The sequence below is a fragment of the Dendronephthya gigantea genome, unplaced genomic scaffold (assembly GCF_004324835.1).
Source record: "Dendronephthya gigantea isolate DGI-Jeju-01 unplaced genomic scaffold, DenGig_1.0 000022F, whole genome shotgun sequence".
Taxonomy (NCBI): domain Eukaryota; kingdom Metazoa; phylum Cnidaria; class Anthozoa; order Malacalcyonacea; family Nephtheidae; genus Dendronephthya; species Dendronephthya gigantea.
In genome coordinates, this window is record NW_021163032.1 from 1803293 (window position 1) to 1822071 (window position 18779).

At 37.5% G+C, this 18779-nt stretch overlaps 3 protein-coding genes across 4 annotated transcripts; 2 read left to right on the forward strand and 1 right to left on the reverse strand.

Moving 5' to 3' along the window:
• The first annotated feature begins 657 nt into the window (after positions 1 to 657).
• LOC114522288 (galactose-1-phosphate uridylyltransferase-like) lies at positions 658 to 4663 on the forward strand. Its single transcript, XM_028542943.1, has 3 exons — positions 658 to 769; positions 2583 to 3069; positions 3431 to 4663. The coding sequence occupies exons 2-3, from the start codon at positions 2596 to 2598 to the stop codon at positions 4043 to 4045; spliced, it is 1089 nt and encodes a 362-aa protein (XP_028398744.1). The 5' UTR covers positions 658 to 769; positions 2583 to 2595; the 3' UTR covers positions 4046 to 4663.
• Positions 4601 to 14473, reverse strand: LOC114522286 (exonuclease 1-like). 2 transcript variants are annotated; one of them, XM_028542942.1, is made up of 12 exons: positions 14081 to 14473; positions 13186 to 13305; positions 12203 to 12326; positions 11605 to 11742; positions 10863 to 11072; positions 9932 to 10113; positions 9346 to 9442; positions 8854 to 8992; positions 8028 to 8250; positions 6951 to 7614; positions 6484 to 6526; positions 4601 to 5045 (listed from the first exon to the last, which is right to left on the reverse strand). In XM_028542942.1, the coding sequence occupies exons 1-12, from the start codon at positions 14239 to 14241 to the stop codon at positions 4873 to 4875; spliced, it is 2274 nt and encodes a 757-aa protein (XP_028398743.1). In that variant the 5' UTR covers positions 14242 to 14473; the 3' UTR covers positions 4601 to 4872. The 2 variants fall into 2 exon arrangements, with proteins under 2 accessions (XP_028398743.1, XP_028398742.1); XM_028542941.1 differs by having other exon boundaries at positions 8854 to 9073.
• A 120-nt stretch (positions 14474 to 14593) lies between these two features.
• On the forward strand, positions 14594 to 16014 carry LOC114522232 (galactose-1-phosphate uridylyltransferase-like). Its single transcript, XM_028542873.1, has 2 exons — positions 14594 to 15118; positions 15315 to 16014. Exons 1-2 carry the CDS (start codon positions 14666 to 14668, stop codon positions 15930 to 15932), a joined length of 1071 nt encoding a protein of 356 aa, XP_028398674.1. The 5' UTR covers positions 14594 to 14665; the 3' UTR covers positions 15933 to 16014.
• The last annotated feature ends 2765 nt before the right edge of the window (positions 16015 to 18779 follow it).

The following is an 18779-nucleotide window of genomic DNA, read 5'->3' on the forward strand; positions in this document are numbered from 1 at the left end:
ATAGAGCACCGCGGAACGAAACTATAGTTTCATTTATATAGACGTAGCCGCAATTCTTCATACTTATATAAGGCCGGCTTTCATTTGCACGTACGTACGTCCCCAAATCGCACGTACGGCTTGCGCGTCGACGGCCGCCTTGAAGGTATAGACTATTTATTTATATTACAGTTCTACTGTCTACGTACAAAAAAATAGCCGCAACGGCCGGCTTAGCGACCAGTTCCGAGTCACCGAGCATGCGCCAAATTGGCCGCACTGACAGTACATGCAAGTGGAGGCCGGCCTTTAGACTTTAAATTTGGCGAGCCTTTCATGACCTTGTTTTGCATGTCCTATACATAAAATTCCACGCAGAGTTTGACACTACAACACTAAAGAATTTAAAACTATGGCTATATAGCTTTCCTATATTATGTCTTTGAAACTTTTGCAATAATATATCTATAAACGACATGCAGAAAGGTCAAGAAACATATACCATGAAGCCAACTATATAAAGACGACGAAAAAAGGCCTAGAAAGCTGGCAAAAACTACGAGCGATGGAAAGTTGTGAGTGCATGTATAATTAATCGTCATGCATGCATATATGAATTTGAAATTTATATACGATTTACGGAATTGCAAAACTTTTCAAAGAATTTAGATCATGCAAATTGTTATAAGCAGCGGGTGCGAAATCAGAAAGTAAAAGTCATACAGCTAGCCGTTACAGAACTTGTCAAACAAATTGTGATTCTGTGTAATTTTGTCTGCGAGTGATCGACGTAAGTTTTCTAAAATACTTTATCTGTGATTCATTTTTCTATCCACATGATTCCAGGCGTAATTTAGGACGTACGCAATTTAAAATATTTAAAAGGGAGTTATACTTATCGCGCTGAAATAAGGAAAAGCGGCGATGAGAAAGACTTTTACCTAAGTATTTGTATCGTATCTTCTGATGTATTAAACATTCATGGCATAAGTTTTATGTGAATTAGGAAATTCGCCGGCTTCAGTTATAACCTTATCGGGCACGTCTATACATGCATCGTCATGCTCTGTTATTCGTTACGAATTCGCAATTGTCAAACAATTGGGTCTCTCCACAACCAGGAGACTAACAAAATCTTGCAATGGGCAAGGGTTTGCCTGTTTCGTATATATGTCATATATGAAGACGGATAGTCAAGGGGGATTAATATAGATATAATGTGACTGTCATAACCGAAAATGCCAGATTGCAGGGTATAACTACCCTACAGGAGCGGCGACTTTTTTCACACATATATATATACGTTTAATTTATAAGCTAGTTCTGAAGAATTGGCACTGCGCATGCATCTAAACGATCGAGGCTTAACATCTTGGAATAAATCTATAGGTTATAAGAATTGAAACTCAAAAATTTTTTACTTGCAGTTGCATTTTACTCGTACATGAATCAAATTAAGATCGTAGCTTTGAACAAACGCATGTGAGTGTACGAAAGTCTGCGAAATAAAGAAAATCCAAATCTTCAATATATATAGCGTATTTATTTGAATTGTTTTGTACAATATACGCAGACGTTTTGTTTATAGCGTTTTTCTAAGGCACCCACCAGGGCCCCGATCCGCCGACGCGATGCGATTTTCATGAACTTTTGAGTTGCCAAAAGCAACTATAGTTTGATCTAATATTATCCATGCATGGTATATTGAAGGATAGCATATCAAAATTTCCTTCCAGAATTCAATTTATTTGCTTCAAAAAACTGAAATTCGCGCGTGAACAAAATAGCTTTGCGATTTAGATTTGAAATTTTTTAGATTTTTTTGCAGACACCATGTGCAGTAAAAATAATCATAATTATACACTATCATATATCAATAACAATAGATGAAATATAGCGACCAAAGTATTCTTCATTATTTGCCCATTATCTATCGAGTATAGTATATTGTCTCAGATGCGTATATACATAGGTCATAGCATAACAGTGCATTAATTGGACATTGTGCATCCGACACGACCAAAACGCAACGTGTAAACTAAATACCATAAATTGGAAACAATGCAGGCTCTATGATTATGGTGCCTGTCGAAGACCAGTCTAATTTCACACAGCACTAGCTTATATACGCAAATCACGATAGCATATTTCAAACGCAGCGATCAGCCATTTTCACACACACTGTAAAAATGTGTCGTGTGCATGGATATAGCAGAAATTATAAGTAGAGTTTTAAAATCTAAATTAGTCATATCTTATGCATGCTTATAGCCCAACATTCGAAACATAATATTAATGGATAAAAATATAAATTCATACTGCAGTAGTTTTTATATACAGATGCACTACCTGCATGTATAATAGTCAAAATGTATTTTACTAGAGCCTAAACGTATGGTTTCATAGATACAGTACAGAACTGTAAACAAAGATTTTCCAATCATTTTTCCAGTAAAAGTTATAGTTGTTGTGATTAAGCATGCATTCATGACCCCCCCTTTTCAAAGATCGTACAACACCCCCGGGAATCGCAGCAAAATATTTTCATCAGTTACATGTCGTATAATTTATGAACTTATGTGATTTTTTTCAAAATTTATCAGTTTTACATATCAAATGGATGAAAAACCACACATTCGTTTTGACCCTTTGAAAGATGAGTGGGTTGTCGTTTCGCCCCACCGCGCAAGGCGCCCCTGGAAAGGCCAGGTTGAAAAACGACAGGAGAAGCTTGTTCCCAGACGAGATATGAAAAACGAGCTTGTTCCTTCGGCCGTACGAGTAAACGGGGAAAAGAATCCAGAGTATGACGGCGTTTATGTCTTTAACAACGACTTCCCCGCGCTGTTAGAGGAGGGGCAGAGCAATGAAGGGTGTGGTGGTGATGATAATGATGGTGGTGGTGATGATAATGATGGTGATGGGGGGTTGTTTCAAAGTGCCCCCGCTAGGGGTACCTGCCGGGTGATGTGTTTCCATCCCCGGTCAGATATGACGTTGCCTCTCATGGAAACCGAGGAAGTTGTCAAAGTGGTCAAAGAGTGGATATCTCAGTTTGCCGAGCTGTCGAAGAAATATCGCTGGGTTCAGGTACAAATATCATATATAGGTATCCGTAGCGGATTCCTTAAGCTTGTTATCATCCAAGGGAAGAATGATTTCAGAAAGACAAAAGATTTCACTCATCAATAATCACCGACAATAATACTTTGCTGATGCAAGTCGGCGTCATATGGACACCAAGCTTTAATCGGTGACACAATTGAAAAGGAAAATTAAACGAAAAATTTCGCTCGATCGAAAAAGTCGGCGTAATGAGAAACTGCGCCATAATAAGGCATTTTCCACTGATCAAAATGTTGCGCGTATTTTCCTACTAATTTTGTTCAATCTCTCAACAATTTTTCAAGCAGTCTTCTCGGGTTCACGATTAGAAGTGTTTGTGTTTTAGATCTTTGAAAATCGAGGTGAAATGATGGGCTGTTCAAATCCTCACCCGCACTGTCAAATCTGGGCCAGCTCATTTCTTCCCAAGGAACCATCAGTTGAAGACAAAGCTCAGAAAGAATACCTTTCGAAACACGGAACACCGATGCTGTCGCGATACATAGAACTCGAACTGTCCAAAAAAGAACGCATCATCATTGAGAACGACCATTGGCTTGTTGTGGTACCCTACTGGGCTGTGTGGCCTTATGAGACCTTGCTGCTTCCAAAAAGGCATGTCCTGCGACTGTCTGATTTAACCGATCAAGAGCAAGAATCCTTGGCAGTCATAATGAAACAACTTGTAACAAAATACGATAATCTATTCGAATGCGTATTTCCCTACTCTTTCGGCTGGCATGGAGCCCCTACCGGATCATGCGACGCTGATTGCAACCATTGGCAACTGCATGCCCATTATTACCCACCACTACTGAAGTCTGCTACCGTAAAGAAGTTTATGGGAGGTTACGAAATGTTGGCCTCGAGACAAAGAGACCTCACCGCAGAAGCGGCCGCAGAGAAATTGAGAGAAACCCCGGATGACCATTATAAACTGAGAAAAAGTGAACAACAGTAAATCCCACGTGTTCTATAAATGAAAATTGTTGCAACATATACAACAGCAATCAAAGGTCTAAATGAGACGACTCACGGATGCACGAATAGCCGATTAACTGTTGGCTAGTGGACTAACCAGATAAACAAGTTTTTAATACTAGACTAGACTAATCAGATAAACAAGTTTTTAATACTAAGCGCACAAAGCAGGTTGGTCGAGTTAATGGCACTAAAGAATGCGAGACCGTTAGCAATGACTCCCTGATACTCCTACGGAGTATGCTTGAGTCAAAAATGACGAGTTTTGAACAGTCGCAATCCTATAGTCATTAGCAATGCTAAAGCTCTAAAACATCGTAATTACTTCATCATTAGTGAGCTTAAGCAAGCGACGTTTTTGACAACACAAACGGCATGAGTAACGTGAAAAAACTGGGTCAAGGATTGTGATTGGTGAAAAACAAAAACTTTACTTCCGGTAAACGTACGTGTTGTCAAAAACGTCACTTGCTTAAGCTCACTATTATCTTAATAACACAACTGCAAAGTCTTAATTGTTATTTTAATTCGACAAATATATGAAACTACTCTCTATATAATAATGATTGTAAAACCATAGAAGATGCAATAAAAGATACACCCTGTTTTCTAGATTGTTGCATTTATCAAACCAGAAAAAAAAAGCATTCAAACACGGCAGAAAAAAAGGTAAAAATTTGAGAGTACTTCTGCATTGGCCGGGGGAACCGCTTTGAATAGTTTATGTCAATTTGGTCAATTTGACCACGGAAGTTTTTAATTTTAACTTTTTTTAATTTTATGATTTAAATCATCTTTTCACGACACTTAAGATGTAGTTCCTTGTGATATTTTGTCACGAGCTTGATATTTGAAATAACTCAATATCGGTACTGAAATCGGATTAGTTTTGTTTTTGGAATCTTTGATGTTCTTTCGTGGATGACTAAGCCCAACACCACGACATCGGCCTAGTCCCGTCGATGGCTTGCTTCGTAGCCCTGGAAAGACAGGAGAAAACATTAGAATTAATACTAATGTGATGGTGATACCCCGAGTTACCAACCGGTAATGGTTGACCGACGTGGTCAAGCTAATTCTCAGAGTAGCAACATCACACTATTAATTCACACATGTGAGTCATATGCACTAAAGTCATATGCATTTAAGTTGAACATTGATAAGCTTGTTTTTTTGTGACACACTGCATGTAAACTGATCTATATAGTTATAAGGAATATTCACACAGGATGCAAGCACTCTATTTTAAATAAAATTAATAATAAAATTAAAAGACGAAAAAATATTTATTCTATGACAATATGCACACAAATGTTCCTGGTTCGCTGAAGACAGGATTGGGACAGATTCTTGATACTACTTACGACAGAAGAATCTATCATCCATTTGCTCAATTCCTGTTTCCGCAAGAATTAAAAAATTAGAATTGTTTAAAAAGCGCAGAAGATATGAACATTTCTAAACGAACTTTAATTTCAAAATTCTCAAGAAATTGATCGAATGAATGCAGGAAGTTTGCAAATGAACTGATCCAATTCCATTGCTCAAACTGCAACTATGCCTATGGCAGGAATGTACACACAACATAATGTACACACAATATATTATTATGCGTTAGCTATGTTTACACAACAACCTGCGTGCTTGGAATATAGCTCAACACATCACGTCAGGGTAGCCTTAGAGCGACCGCTCTGAGATGTACAGATGATGTCAAGTGATGTCAAATCAGTTATGTTTAGATGGTTATGAACGAGTAGACTTACATAGCCTCATTAATTCTTACCTTTTCATTTCCGATTTTATTAAACCAGGCAACGTTTTTTTTTTATTCAAAGGAAAATGAACTGATTTTAGCTCGCAAAAGAGCGCATGTTCTGTTTTTTCGTTTCTACTCTTTTAGCTAATTTTTTCAGCCGAATATCGCTATCCAATTCAGCTGAATTTCGCCAGTTAAATTTTCGCGATAACACTTAGAGGTAAAACTTTACTATTGTTTATCACTAAGTGTTTGTCCCAAAAATTAAATGCTCAAATTGAAGCCAGTTGAACGGAAAGCGCCGTTTAGACTTCACAAAATTTTCTCTTACAAAACTTTATGTGTATAACATAGTTAATATATTAGCTATGTTATACGGGCGTTTAATTAGAAATTAGGCCGACATCAGCAATAGCACTTATAAGTTTTATAAGTGTATAAAATACTGGATTAGGCCTGAACGATTGCTTTTCTAAATTATAGATAAGCAAGTTTTTTTTTGTAAGCATAGATGACAGGCAGGGGTCTACCACACTTACCTCGCCTTTTAACAAATGTAATAACTGATGATAGGCGGTATGGAAGAAGCATTTCTTCTTCTTCTTCTCCAAATTTACCGTCTACTTTTAAATGCGAACGACAAGATAAGTTTTACCTACCGAGCAGTCTTGGTTGCTTTATCGCCATCGACGTGTCTCGACTCTTTAAAAATAAACCAAAAAAAAAAATTTTTAAATTTAAAAATGCTGGTGGTTGGAAGATATTTTCAGATATAATGAAAATTCATGCGGACATTTGGTCGACCCAACCCTGGGCCAGACTGGATAGTTGCAAAAAATGCATCAATAAGCTTAACGGAGATTCATGGTAAATATTAAAGGAAAATATGCTCTTTGGGTGAGTTCAGGAGGAGGTAAACAAAAATATGCTAAAAAAAAATATTAGCTAATGCATTGTAATGCAAAGGCTTTCATCGATCACTCGATAAGCGGCCATTAATTAGCTACCAAACAAAAGAACACGAGCCGTAATACTTGTTGTGACTCTAACTATTTAACAACCTCTAAATTAAGACATCTTATCGGGCTAATACACCAACAACAAAAAATATCGTTCCGAAATATACCTTTAATTTATCTTGCTTTATTTCCACTTTATATTCAGTGTTTTTCGAAGTGTTTCCATTATTTTCCTTGACATTCTCATCGTCATCGTCCACTTCGTTTACCAGAGTTTCATTAAACTTCCTTCTCGTTTTGAAATTTGGTGACGAGCGGTCGGCCAGGATCGTCCGTGTCGGGGAAATTTTGCCCGTCGTTATTTGACTGCCTTCAGTTTTGAAAGTTCTGTCTTTCTTAAAAGCGAATAAGTCCAGTGTCACTTGAGTACATAAACCTGATCTTTTTCCTCCACTCACAAATTTCTTTGTTTTATCATCAAGACTGCTCGTGGGCGTTGTTGGAAACGTGGGTAGGGGTGGAGAGTCTGTGGGGGCTTTGCCTGAGAGGGGCGTACTGAAGGTTGGAAAAGGTGGGGTGACAGACGTCAGGGGGAGATCCGCATCGTTTTCGGTAGGCGTATTCGTTTCGCTACTCGTTTGATAACCGGATTCTTGAAATTGGCCGTCGTCCTCATGTGAAGACGACGAACCTTGGGAATTTGTAATTATCATTTTATTTTCGGATAAATCATCTTGAGAGTTAGTGAGAGCATCGTCGTCAGCAGCATTTTCGAGCAAGCCCAAATACTGTTCATTTGCCGCCACTTCCATCCCAGCCAGACCAAAGAACCTATAATATGCAACACATGTATGACTATATTAACTGCGTGATAAAATAATTTTGTCGGACATAATGCAGCCGCTGATATATACATGCATGGGACGGAACATTTAGTGGACATGAAATAACAAATTTAGCCAGGGCCGAATTTGAGGGGTAAATTGACCCTCAAACGACAACGTCGGTCCGCTAAAGATGTGTATTAGAGCAAGATTTCCTCCAACATGCTAAAATGTTGGGTCAACCTTAAATGTTGGGTTATTTTGATTTTTGGGTTATGTTACACAGAAGTAAGCAGGTGATACGAGACTTCCCACGTGAAACACGGGAATTTCAGTTCACAGCATGTATTGCTCCTCATAAAATAAACCTAATAAGTTTTCACTCCAGATATGATACAGAGATCATTAATTAATAAATACCGGCTCACAACTTGTTCGGTCCGCGCTTCTGACTTCCGGACCACTGGACTTCTGAATGGATTATTACGCTTTATCTTGAGTTGTGGTTGTTGAATTCGGATCTTTGGAGCGACTTCTGATCTTGACTCGGTTGCTTCGAAGTTGACATCCACCGTCACGTCGTCCATGATTGTTGAATACAATCTTGCCAGTTTTGACCTTTGCTCTTGTTGTTCATCCGTTTCTGCAGGAAGTTGAAAAGGTTTTTGTTTATGCAAAGCGATGGTATACGATGTAGAGAACTACAGTAAACCCACCAAAATCGGAACCTTTAAAGTTTTTGCGCTCATGCCAGTGAACTCTATGTGAACTGGAACGATAACTTGATCGCCATCTTTGAAGCCGAATTGGGCACCAGTGCCAGTCACCTTCTATAGTTTTTGTGTTCACGGTCGACGAACGTACCGGCGAAGACGATAGAGGGAGACTGGCACTGGTGCCCAATTCGGCCTCAAAGTTGGCGACCAGATAAGATTAGTCCAGTCATTATACAGTTCACTACCTGAGACCTGAAATCAGAAGTGCTTCTAAAAGACCTTATGCATAATGACGAATCAAACTGTCATTTACGCCTGCAGGGAATTCTAGCTTTAGTGGTCATCATGGGGGGGGGGGGGGTATTTCGCCGCAGGTTTCACGGCTTGTTACGTCATTATGCATAAGGTCTATATTGAACGCTGACGCCGGAAAATCATTCATTGTTGAACTCCAAACTCGGCAATTTCACAGATTACGTTTGGCAAGCAAACACTCAATATAACTGAACTGAACTCGAATACCAACTGACCTCGTGTCCTCTTGCATCGCACTGGAGTCACGAACTGACTATTTGCTTTTTCTGAGGATTTCGTTTTACGGATAGCTCCACTCACATTCTTCTCGGCGTCGTACTTCGTTTTCTTCACGGAAGAACTGGAATGCGTTTTCTTTACTTGGGGACAGATTATAGATTTGGAAGATTTAGTTTCTTTTCTATGATTTTCTTCATTGTCATTAAACGACATTGGCTGTGTTGATGGAAAAAATGAAACGGTTTTTACTACGAGAATGACTGTGTCAATCAGTTTCATTGAATACGTCATTTCCAGGCTAAACTCTTTTCAGGCTAAATTATTTTGATAGATGTAATTGAGCGAATAAATAATCGTTGACCATACAAAGGTGTTTATACATCAGAGGGATTCATGATCATTCGCTCGCTTGCATCATACCAAGGGAGAAACGAGCGCCTAAAATCGGAGCAAAAATTTCAAGTGCCGTAAACAAGGTCTTTACGTACCGCTGTTAACGTAGAACTTTCCATTCTTTCCCCGGTGAGGGGGTTGAGGTTACCGAGAGCGAGGTCCAAAGCCTGTTCCTGCTTCCATTTCAAACTGCTGTATCACGAGAGTTGTGAAATTAAGGAGAAAAAAAAATTGAATGCCGCTAAAAATAGTCTAACGTCTTTGGAGTCGACAAACCGTCAGGCCCTATTTTACATGGAAAACGAAATAAACAATAAAATGGCAATGCCCTGGTCGTTACGTAAAAAGTCGTTGTCCTCGCTGTGAAAAGTTTCGAACAATCGAGACAATATCTAACCGTGTTCCCAGACCATTGTCTTTATTGACATAGCAACAAAAATTGAAAGAACATCGACTTATCATAACACAAAGCTCTACAACGATTTTGTTATATTCCGAATGTCTTTTCAAAATAAGATAAAGTAAATCTTTCATCGCCTTGCAATGCCCCTGCAACAGAATAACACTGAAAAATATCAGCGTGAACCGGCCTTAACAATAACAGAACTATTTTGTTTGCACTAGCCAATGAGCCTCAAAAAACAAAATAAATAACTTGCAATCGATCAATCAAGAGGATACTGTCCAGCGAATGATAGATTGCCGGAATCAATATCGTCCGGCACTGGATTGAGTGGTACGAGTTTGTTGCTCTTCGGATCAAACACGATTTGATACAGGAATGTTTGTTCTGCTTTTTTGAATCTTTCCTCGTAATCTGCTGGAACTCTCATCTTCGTGTTGAGTCGTAACGAGCTGATAAGCTGAAATTATGAAGCTTATTCATTAACTATATAAAAGATACTACATGTACATAAATTCATCTTTGGCAAATAATGTACCTATCAATAAGGCACGATTCATTAAAAAGTAAGTTTAGTAATCTTACATCGCCAAAAAGCTATGTTCTATGTGAGATATGATAAGCTAACGCATATTAGTATAAACAAGTCAGTACACGTATGTATCGCACGTTAATTCCGACTGTCTGCGCTGCTACATGCAGTTATTTTATTTTCACAAATTTCGGTCGCAAATTGTGTTTTAAAAACGAGCTAGAAGTGAGTGAATGAGACGCACAAGTATTGTTAAAGTTTTCTTTAAAGTAGCCTCAAGTTTACATAATTATAGCAATTAGTCAGCTCGCCATGCATACTGACGTCATAATTCTAAGAGCTGTCCTTCAGTATTCAGATGATTCTTAATCTTACTAAAACTATTTGTTAGGCAAGGGATAAAGGTTTTATCTATGCATATAGAAACCTTTATCGCTTGTCTAACAAATATTTTGGCTTTGTTATAACAAAGACAATTTACGAAGCAAACTTTCCAAGTAGTTAATATTTCTTATCGTAACAAATATTCACCCGGGGTTATTTGCAAAATCCTTATGTTGCTGCGCGTTAAGTTGCCCTTCAGATGCATATATACTATGACGTCGCGTGCGCAAAGGGTCCAAAGCTGTGTAAATGAAAATCATGCATGCAAATCAAATTACATTGAGTGACTATACCTTTTTCAAAGTGGAGTGCCTCTTGACCAACTTATGAGCCATTGCAATTCCAACGCCTTTGACAGACTGAAGGTAATCACAGCCTGACAGGATGCACATTTGTCGAAATTTTTGGTGCGTGAAATCGTCCATACGGAAATCCTTAAGTTTTGGTAACTGCTTCAGGTCGATGATCAGGCCAGAGCCATTGGCATCCATTTTGAAGATAACCTGCATTTATGGGGAGGAATGGCATTCTTGAATATGGGAATGGATGTTTGAATAGCAAATAAATGTCTTTTTAAACGTGGGTTACAGTCAATGTAAAAAAACGCTATACACAAACACTGTTTATAGATTGATATCACCATTTCAGTTCACTAATATTTCTAATTGAATAAGAGAGTTTATTTTCAAAGAAATTAAAAAAATTCCAAATCATTGAGTCCCCCAATGTTATAAGCAGAACTGATATACTCTAAATTATATTTACAATAACTATTATGCGTGCCTCACAGACCGCAATATTAAACTGGACAAAAACTCCTCTCTAGGGTTGAAGGGTTGAAGCCCTTAAAATGCCTACGCATAGATGAATTTGACAAGAAAGATCGACAGAATAGGATTTAGTATCACACAAGCACTGAGTCGCAAAAAAATGCTAAATAAAACTTCTGAATGCCTCGTGCGAATAAGAAAGAGTACTAAGTAGAAATACCTAAAGTATGTCTCTATAGTCGAATATCATTGACTTATAGCATACCTTCTCACAGCCATACACGAGTAGATCCGAATCTTCGCTAATCGTGTACTGGGTGATCCCAGCCTTCGTGAGATATGCCAGTTGGGCGTCTGCTTCGTAGGGCGCGACGATGCAATCCACACCTTTCTCGCGGCAAGCCTGCATGTCGGGCGGACAAAATGACATTAATTTCATCCATGCATCATATGCTAGCTCACTAACTACAGACATACAATCAATAGCCTTTCTCACGATGACGAATATCCGTCATTAATGGGGCAATTTTCCTAAATGCGTTTAAACATTAATAGCAATGCAAAAAGCATTTATTTTTTAGGAGTGCATAGACAATTGGTTTGGCCTAAAAAATGTAAACAAATTTACTGACTAGTTCGAAACGAAATTCCTCTTTTTCCGAGAAAACTTTCCTAAAGCTAAGAGTCTTATTGGGTCTAAATTCGTATATGTAAAAATGTATTCGTTGAAAGCATGCATGCAGAGATGCAGACACCGGAAGGCGGGAAAATCTTATTACGTTTAAACGCGATGGAGTGTGGACATGCAACAGGCTTTAGCAAACAGACCCATGCAGAACATGCAGTATTTCCAAATGACATACTTTAATAACATTTAGCGCCATCTCTGGTGTAATATCAACCGATTTTTGAAAACATTCAAAAGCCTGCGTACGGTTTCCATTTTTGAGGTGAGCAATCCCTTGGGACCTGTAGTCCTGTCGTTTACTGTGGTAAAAAACAAAGCAGAAAGACAACAAATCAACCAACGTACGGGAAAATAAGCAAGCTAGCAGACGGGGGGGGGGCAAAGACAGAGAAACGAAAGACAAACAGACAACAAGACGTAAAACAAATAAAGAAACAATAAGAAAAACATTAGGCAAGAAAATCAATGAACAAATAGACAAAAAAGGTAAGAACAGAGCAAACAGACCTTCAAGACTTAAAAAAACGAAGAAAGAAAAGCAAACAAGCATATGAGCATTCAAATGTCCGCCTGAGCAATATAGTACGATGTTATATATACTATATTTATGACACACTACCAGGGCCAAAACTAGAACGATAATTGGGGGGGGGTGTTTATTCATATATTCAGTTCTGCCCTGCGGATTTCTTTTGTAAGTGCAAAAGCTCACAATGGAAATCCGTCGGGCAGAACTGAATATATGAATAAACACCCCCCTCAATTATCGTTCTAGTTACGGCCCTGCACACTACCAGAGTTTTTCTTTCTCAATCTTATATCATCAAGAAACTGATTGTTGGGTCGCAATGGTCTTAGGGCCAAGTGTCTACAGGTGCCTGTTCCCACTAAATCTTTCTCCCTAAATTTTGGGCTCTTTCTTCTGTTTGAAATCTGGGTGAGTAATAGGAACAGACTTTTCGGCTTATGTATATTGAGAAATAGGCAAATCTTGTTGGTTTTTTGACAGGCCTAAAACTGTTGGCCTTTAATTTACAGCAATTTAACACTTTGCATGTGGATTAGCCAATCTCAGTCAACAGTGTACAAATGACAATTACAGTACAAATGACAATTACAATTGAAAACTGAAGAAACATAATAAAATTACGGTCATACTTTCGCCGTTCAGCCTCTTTCTCGCTTTTTGAAGGCAAATATCCACCATCAAAAACTAGAATGGGTTTCAAGTTATAATACAGCATCATGTTGACCCTTTTCATAACATAGTTAACGTACCTAGATTTGAAAATACAAGAAGAATAATTATGAATTTATCATGCACATTGTCATTATATGTTAGAATATGTTAGGATAGGCATTATTATAAGAAGTCTATCAAGGGCAAAAGGTGGTGATCACAACTTTTAAAACTAATCAAATGGTTAGCCTTTTTAATAGTTCAAAAAGACATTGGGTATCTTGTGTCGTAATAAAATAATCAGTTTTGCAAGGACATAGGATGCAAGATGCTAAATAAAGTTTTATTATGTAGCTCAAGGCCAAGGTCAAATGGGTCCAGTTTGCTCATCTGAACAAATAGTAAAATTTACATTTCATTTTACCATATAAACACCTAAATGTCTGCCAATTTTGTTAAAATAATTTTTGACAGATGTTTTATATTCTGTTGATTCTGTTTTGCTTTATCAGTATTGGAGAATTATAGAATACCTGGCCAATTCAATTTCTTACAGGGATCAATTGTAGGACTATCTCAGAACAGATCTTGTAAAGAACAAAGCTGTTCTACACATTACAATTGATCCTCTATAATCAGATTCCTATTAAACATTAACCCTATAATATTTAAAGATCTATGAACATACTGTAGCAGTATAATTTTTAAGGATTACAAAGGATTTTTGGTTGCACCTTTATGCATAGTGAGACATCTAGCAGGATATCTATCAAATCCATCCTCCCTATGCTATTGAAGTTGAGATTAAAGTCATATTTATTCAAAGATAATTAAATCTTAGATATTATTAGTCCAACGCAAAAAATAACATACATATCCGTGTCGTTCCCTTCTGCGAGTTCTAAAGCACAACCATACGCTCCTTTGTGCAACCAACAGTAAGCATCGACCCCAATGGTACTCCCTGCTAACTCTGAGATGCAAATCGGTTGCTGGATCGACTTCAAAAACGGCAGAAGCCGAGGAATACCCATCACGTTTGATGGTCGATCACTCGATCTTCGCCGCAAAAACACACGAGACCGTATCAAGTTCCTTTATAACAGTTTTCAAAAGAGCACGGTCGCTTCTTTCCCTGTTGGTATGCACCCTCCTAAGGGTCCATTTGAATTACAACGATTGAAGATCAAATAAAACATTAAAAACAACATTATACAACGGATTTTAAAAACATTCAAACGATATTTTGTGACACCATTTTGAACTCGTGTTTCTTAAATCTTCGCGCCCTGACGCGGGCTTCTCGAATTATAGCCGAAGTATTCCGATCAATTCCGAGACTGATCTCAAACGTGTCATGTGACCACATGTCACTCGACTCTATCCAGTTTATAAAAGGAAGTTTAGTGTTACTTTTATTTTTTGTTTTATATAAATCTGTAGATTTATAAACTATTTATGAAAATGGACGAAAAACCTCACATTCGCTTTAATCCTTTGAAAGATGAGTGGGTTGTCGTTTCACCCCACCGCACAAAACGCCCCTGGAAAGGGCAGGTTGAGAAACCACAAGAGACGCTCGTACCTAGACGAGATATGAACAATCCCCTCGTTCCTTCGGCCGTTCGGGCGAGCGGGGAAAAGAATCCGGAGTATGACGGCGTTTATGTCTTTAAGAACGACTTCCCTGCGCTGTTAGAGGAGGGGGAAAGCAATGAAGGGTGTAGTGGTGATGATAATGATGGGGGGTTGTTTCAAAGTGCCCCCGCTAGGGGTACCTGTCGGGTGATGTGTTTCCATCCCTGGTCAGATATGACACTGCCTCTTATGGATACCAAGGATGTTGTCAAAGTTGTTGGAGAGTGGATAAATGAGTTTGTTGAGCTGTCGAAGAAATATCGCTGGGTTCAGGTATGAAAGCTGGACACAACAATGTTGGAAGATAGGGACTGCCGCCCCTTGGGTTTTCAGAGCTACTCATGCTCGAGGGCATAGCCACTAGTTTTAATAGTCATTATATCTGTTTAGCAGACCTCTGCACAAACCCTGACAAACTAGGTAATGTGAAAAATCAGATAATTACATAAAAATAATTGTTTTGCTTTAGATTTTTGAGAATCGAGGTGAAATAATGGGCTGTTCAAATCCTCATCCTCACTGCCAAATCTGGGCAAGCTCATTTCTCCCCAATGAACCATCTGCTGAAGACAAAGCGCAAAAAGAATACCTTGTAAAACATGGCTCACCACTACTATTGAAATACATAAACCTAGAACTGGCCAAAAAAGAGCGCATTATCATTGAGAACGACCATTGGCTTGTTGTGGTACCCTACTGGGCTGTGTGGCCTTACGAGACCTTGCTGCTTCCAAAAAGGCATGTCTTACGGCTGCCTGATTTAACCAACCAGGAGCAAGAATCCTTGGCAGTCATAATGAAGCAACTTGTAACAAAATATGATAATTTATTCCAGTGTGCTTTTCCCTATTCTATGGGCTGGCATGGAGCCCCTACCGGATCATGCGATGCTGATTGTAAACATTGGCAACTGCATGCCCATTATTACCCACCACTATTGAGGTCTGCTACCATAAAGAAGTTTATGGTTGGTTATGAGATGTTGGCCTCCCCTCAAAGAGACCTGACTGCAGAGCAAGCAGCAGCCAAGTTGAGAGACCTTCCTGATCTGCATTATAAACTGAATTCAAGTGAACCGTTAAAATGATTTATTGTATAGGGAACAAGACTGAGCTTTAACTAACTTCAGTTCACTTCAGAGATGAACAAAAATATTTGAAAATTATTACAGCTGAAAATTATGTTATTTTTTTATAATTTAAAGATGATTTATTTTGAATAAAAAATTTCATAGAAAGAAAGAGAAAACATTGATTCATGCCTTTCCAAAAAAAATCTTTTTCCAACTGCTAAATGTACCTTTTAAATATTACATACTTTCTAGCTTTTAATAATTATTTTCTTAAAGTTCTTGCATTCAGGTTACCTGAAAAATTCAAAATTCCTGTGTTCTCAAGCTGTAATTATTATGTACTGTCTTGAATGCTATCTTGAATTAAAAAAATATCCACCTAATGCTATCTTGAATTTAAAAAAAACTATGCACCTAGGAGAAAACTAAAAAAGTTTTCAATACAATGGTTTGTCCATATCATTGAATGGTCTATGATTATATCATTAATATACATGATGTTGTTTACTTAACAAATAGATAACATTGAACCCTTGTTTATAGATAAACGGTATGACGTCATTTTTGATAAGAACAAAACAAAGTGCCGCAAGCCGCCGGCCGGGCGAGGTTATATAATAAAATTGAAAAAATTCCCAAATTCAAAGTAAAAATTTTGCAGATATCACGCCTATAACATGAACTATAGGATTGAAGTAATGCTATTGGCTAGCATTGGCTGACAAAATAAAACAAGAGATGACTGATCAAATTCGCTAAAATCATCTGTGACTGTGACGTCATTCCGTGCGTCTGTCCTCTAATAGATCATGGCTCTCGACCAATGAAATTGCTTGAATTCTTAACGTCCGCGGAAATATGGAATTTATTACGAGTGTTGAGAATAATTTTATGTTTATATTATTTAATTATTTTTTTACCCCCAGGGGGCGTATACCTGCTTCCTGATTGGTAGATAAAATCCACGATAACATGTCTTACTACATAATCATGAATTATGAATAATCGCACTCGGCACATGTTGTGTTATCATCGCTTTTCACAATGGCGGCTTCGCCAATAAAACACTGCATATTATATACTTTATATTTTTTACATATTTGATATTTCAAAGATAGAGTATCCAAATATTATTGCCTGCGAGCAAGCCTGAGCTTGCAAAATATTCAAGCAGTTATGAAATGATCAGTCCTACGCGTTTTATATGCTGTTTTTCAGACAGATTTTATCAACTGATGCATTTTTTTTAAATTAAAAGTTAAATTTAACAAGTTATCGTAAAGGATAAAAGGTAAAGGATAAAAAGCATACATACAAATTGGTATATAAGGCTTACTGAAACATATATAAGCATCGGAATAACGCGAATTATTAAATCATATTCATTAAATCATAATCATACATTGATATTCAAAGTCATCACAAAGGGCTATCGTCTTCCATGACTCTTGAGATATACAGTTCTTAGCCTAATATAGTTTTTATTCGAGTCTTTCGATTAAAGTTACGTGGCGGAAATTTTTATTTTGTTAACTGTTGTACGTTTGTATGAAATGTGTGTTTTGTTTCATGTTTCATCTTTCCGAGGAACGTATATAGCATCTTTTGTAAACAGATGCGAGTTTAAAAGCTGTATCATAAAATGTAGCCATGCAACGCTGCAAGTCTGCAATATATATATTTTTTTCCTGTTTTATAAATTCACATTACATTGATATCGCCGGGTGCAGAATCGATGATAGCGGTGATGATCCACGTCGGTGGATGATGTTGGCTAATGTAATAATGAAATATAAATACTATTATTATACATTTATTATTCCTTCAAGCTCAGTCGTAAGGTTTACAATCTAATTTTCGTTCTTGTTATTCGTTGCTAAAGATGCCTCATATCAGCCTGTTCGGTTGGCTTGCATGCACGTGTGTTTTGAGATATAGTGGAAATGAGTTAAACCTGAGTTGGGTTGGAAATGAGACCTTACTGAATATTAGGTCTAGAAAACTTTGTTGTAAGAATAAATTTCAAAAGCTTTCTTGCGTCCGCAATTAACTTGAGTATCATAGTCGTATTTTTCTCGCCAGCCGCGCGTTAATTTCTTTTTTGGCAGGTGGGACAAATTATCGGCCATACATCGTAATGAGTTTGTTCCATTGATCTAAAAATGTAGTGGTTTGTTCATTTGAAAAGCTTTAATATTTAATCAGTTTCGATCAGAATTTCGAACTCTTTGAAGTCCCTAAAATGCATTGACGATTCGCAGCGGCCTCGCCAAATTAGGAAATCTGTAATTGCAAAAAAATCGTCCCGGATATAATTATTGAAAGTTAGGTTTACAACCGCCATAACTAAGGTTTGTATTTAGAATATATGCTCAAAATTGAAATCCTAACTATAACCACCAGGTGATCTGAAATGGCGGGGGATAACTAGCTAAAGCTTTTAGTCCAATAAAAATTATCCATCTCTCGATTGAAACAACTTAATATCTCTTCAAATATACTTAATTTCGGTTGCAAATTTATGCCAGAACTATAGTTTTTATAGCTGAACATAATCACAAAATTTCGACAAGTTTCCTGATAAAGAATAACAAAAGATATAATCAATAAAATATAACAGAATGTATTTCTATTTCAATAACCCTTCCGACCAGGAGGAAAGATCACTTAATTGTCATTGCTACTCTAAAAGCAAGATAATAGCCGCTTTGAAAGGTCTATGACTGAAAGGTCTATGACAAAAAAGGCTCTGAAATTATTTCATTTTAAGATCTTCATTAAGGCTACGAATGATAACCTATGCTTTTTCAACAATTTCTGGGCAATATCATCTTTATTAACTTTTCTAATTGGTCTAGATAC

What these genes read in the sequence shown, in the direction of transcription:
- LOC114522288 (XM_028542943.1), top strand. Translation starts at nt 2,596, where the DNA reads ATGGATGAAAAACCACACATTCGTTTTGACCCTTTGAAAGATGAGTGG. An exon ending in AGAAATATCGCTGGGTTCAG is followed by an intron (nt 3,070 to 3,430) that starts GTACAAATATCA and finishes TTTGTGTTTTAG; the next exon opens with ATCTTTGAAAATCGAGGTGA.
- LOC114522286 (XM_028542941.1), bottom strand. Translation starts at nt 14,241, where the DNA reads ATGGGTATTCCTCGGCTTCTGCCGTTTTTGAAGTCGATCCAGCAACCG. An exon ending in TCGTGTATGGCTGTGAGAAG is followed by an intron (nt 11,073 to 11,604) that starts GTATGCTATAAG and finishes CCATAAATGCAG; the next exon opens with GTTATCTTCAAAATGGATGC. An exon ending in AATCTATCATTCGCTGGACA is followed by an intron (nt 9,443 to 9,931) that starts GTATCCTCTTGA and finishes CTCGTGATACAG; the next exon opens with CAGTTTGAAATGGAAGCAGG.
- LOC114522232 (XM_028542873.1), top strand. Translation starts at nt 14,666, where the DNA reads ATGAAAATGGACGAAAAACCTCACATTCGCTTTAATCCTTTGAAAGAT. An exon ending in AGAAATATCGCTGGGTTCAG is followed by an intron (nt 15,119 to 15,314) that starts GTATGAAAGCTG and finishes GTTTTGCTTTAG; the next exon opens with ATTTTTGAGAATCGAGGTGA.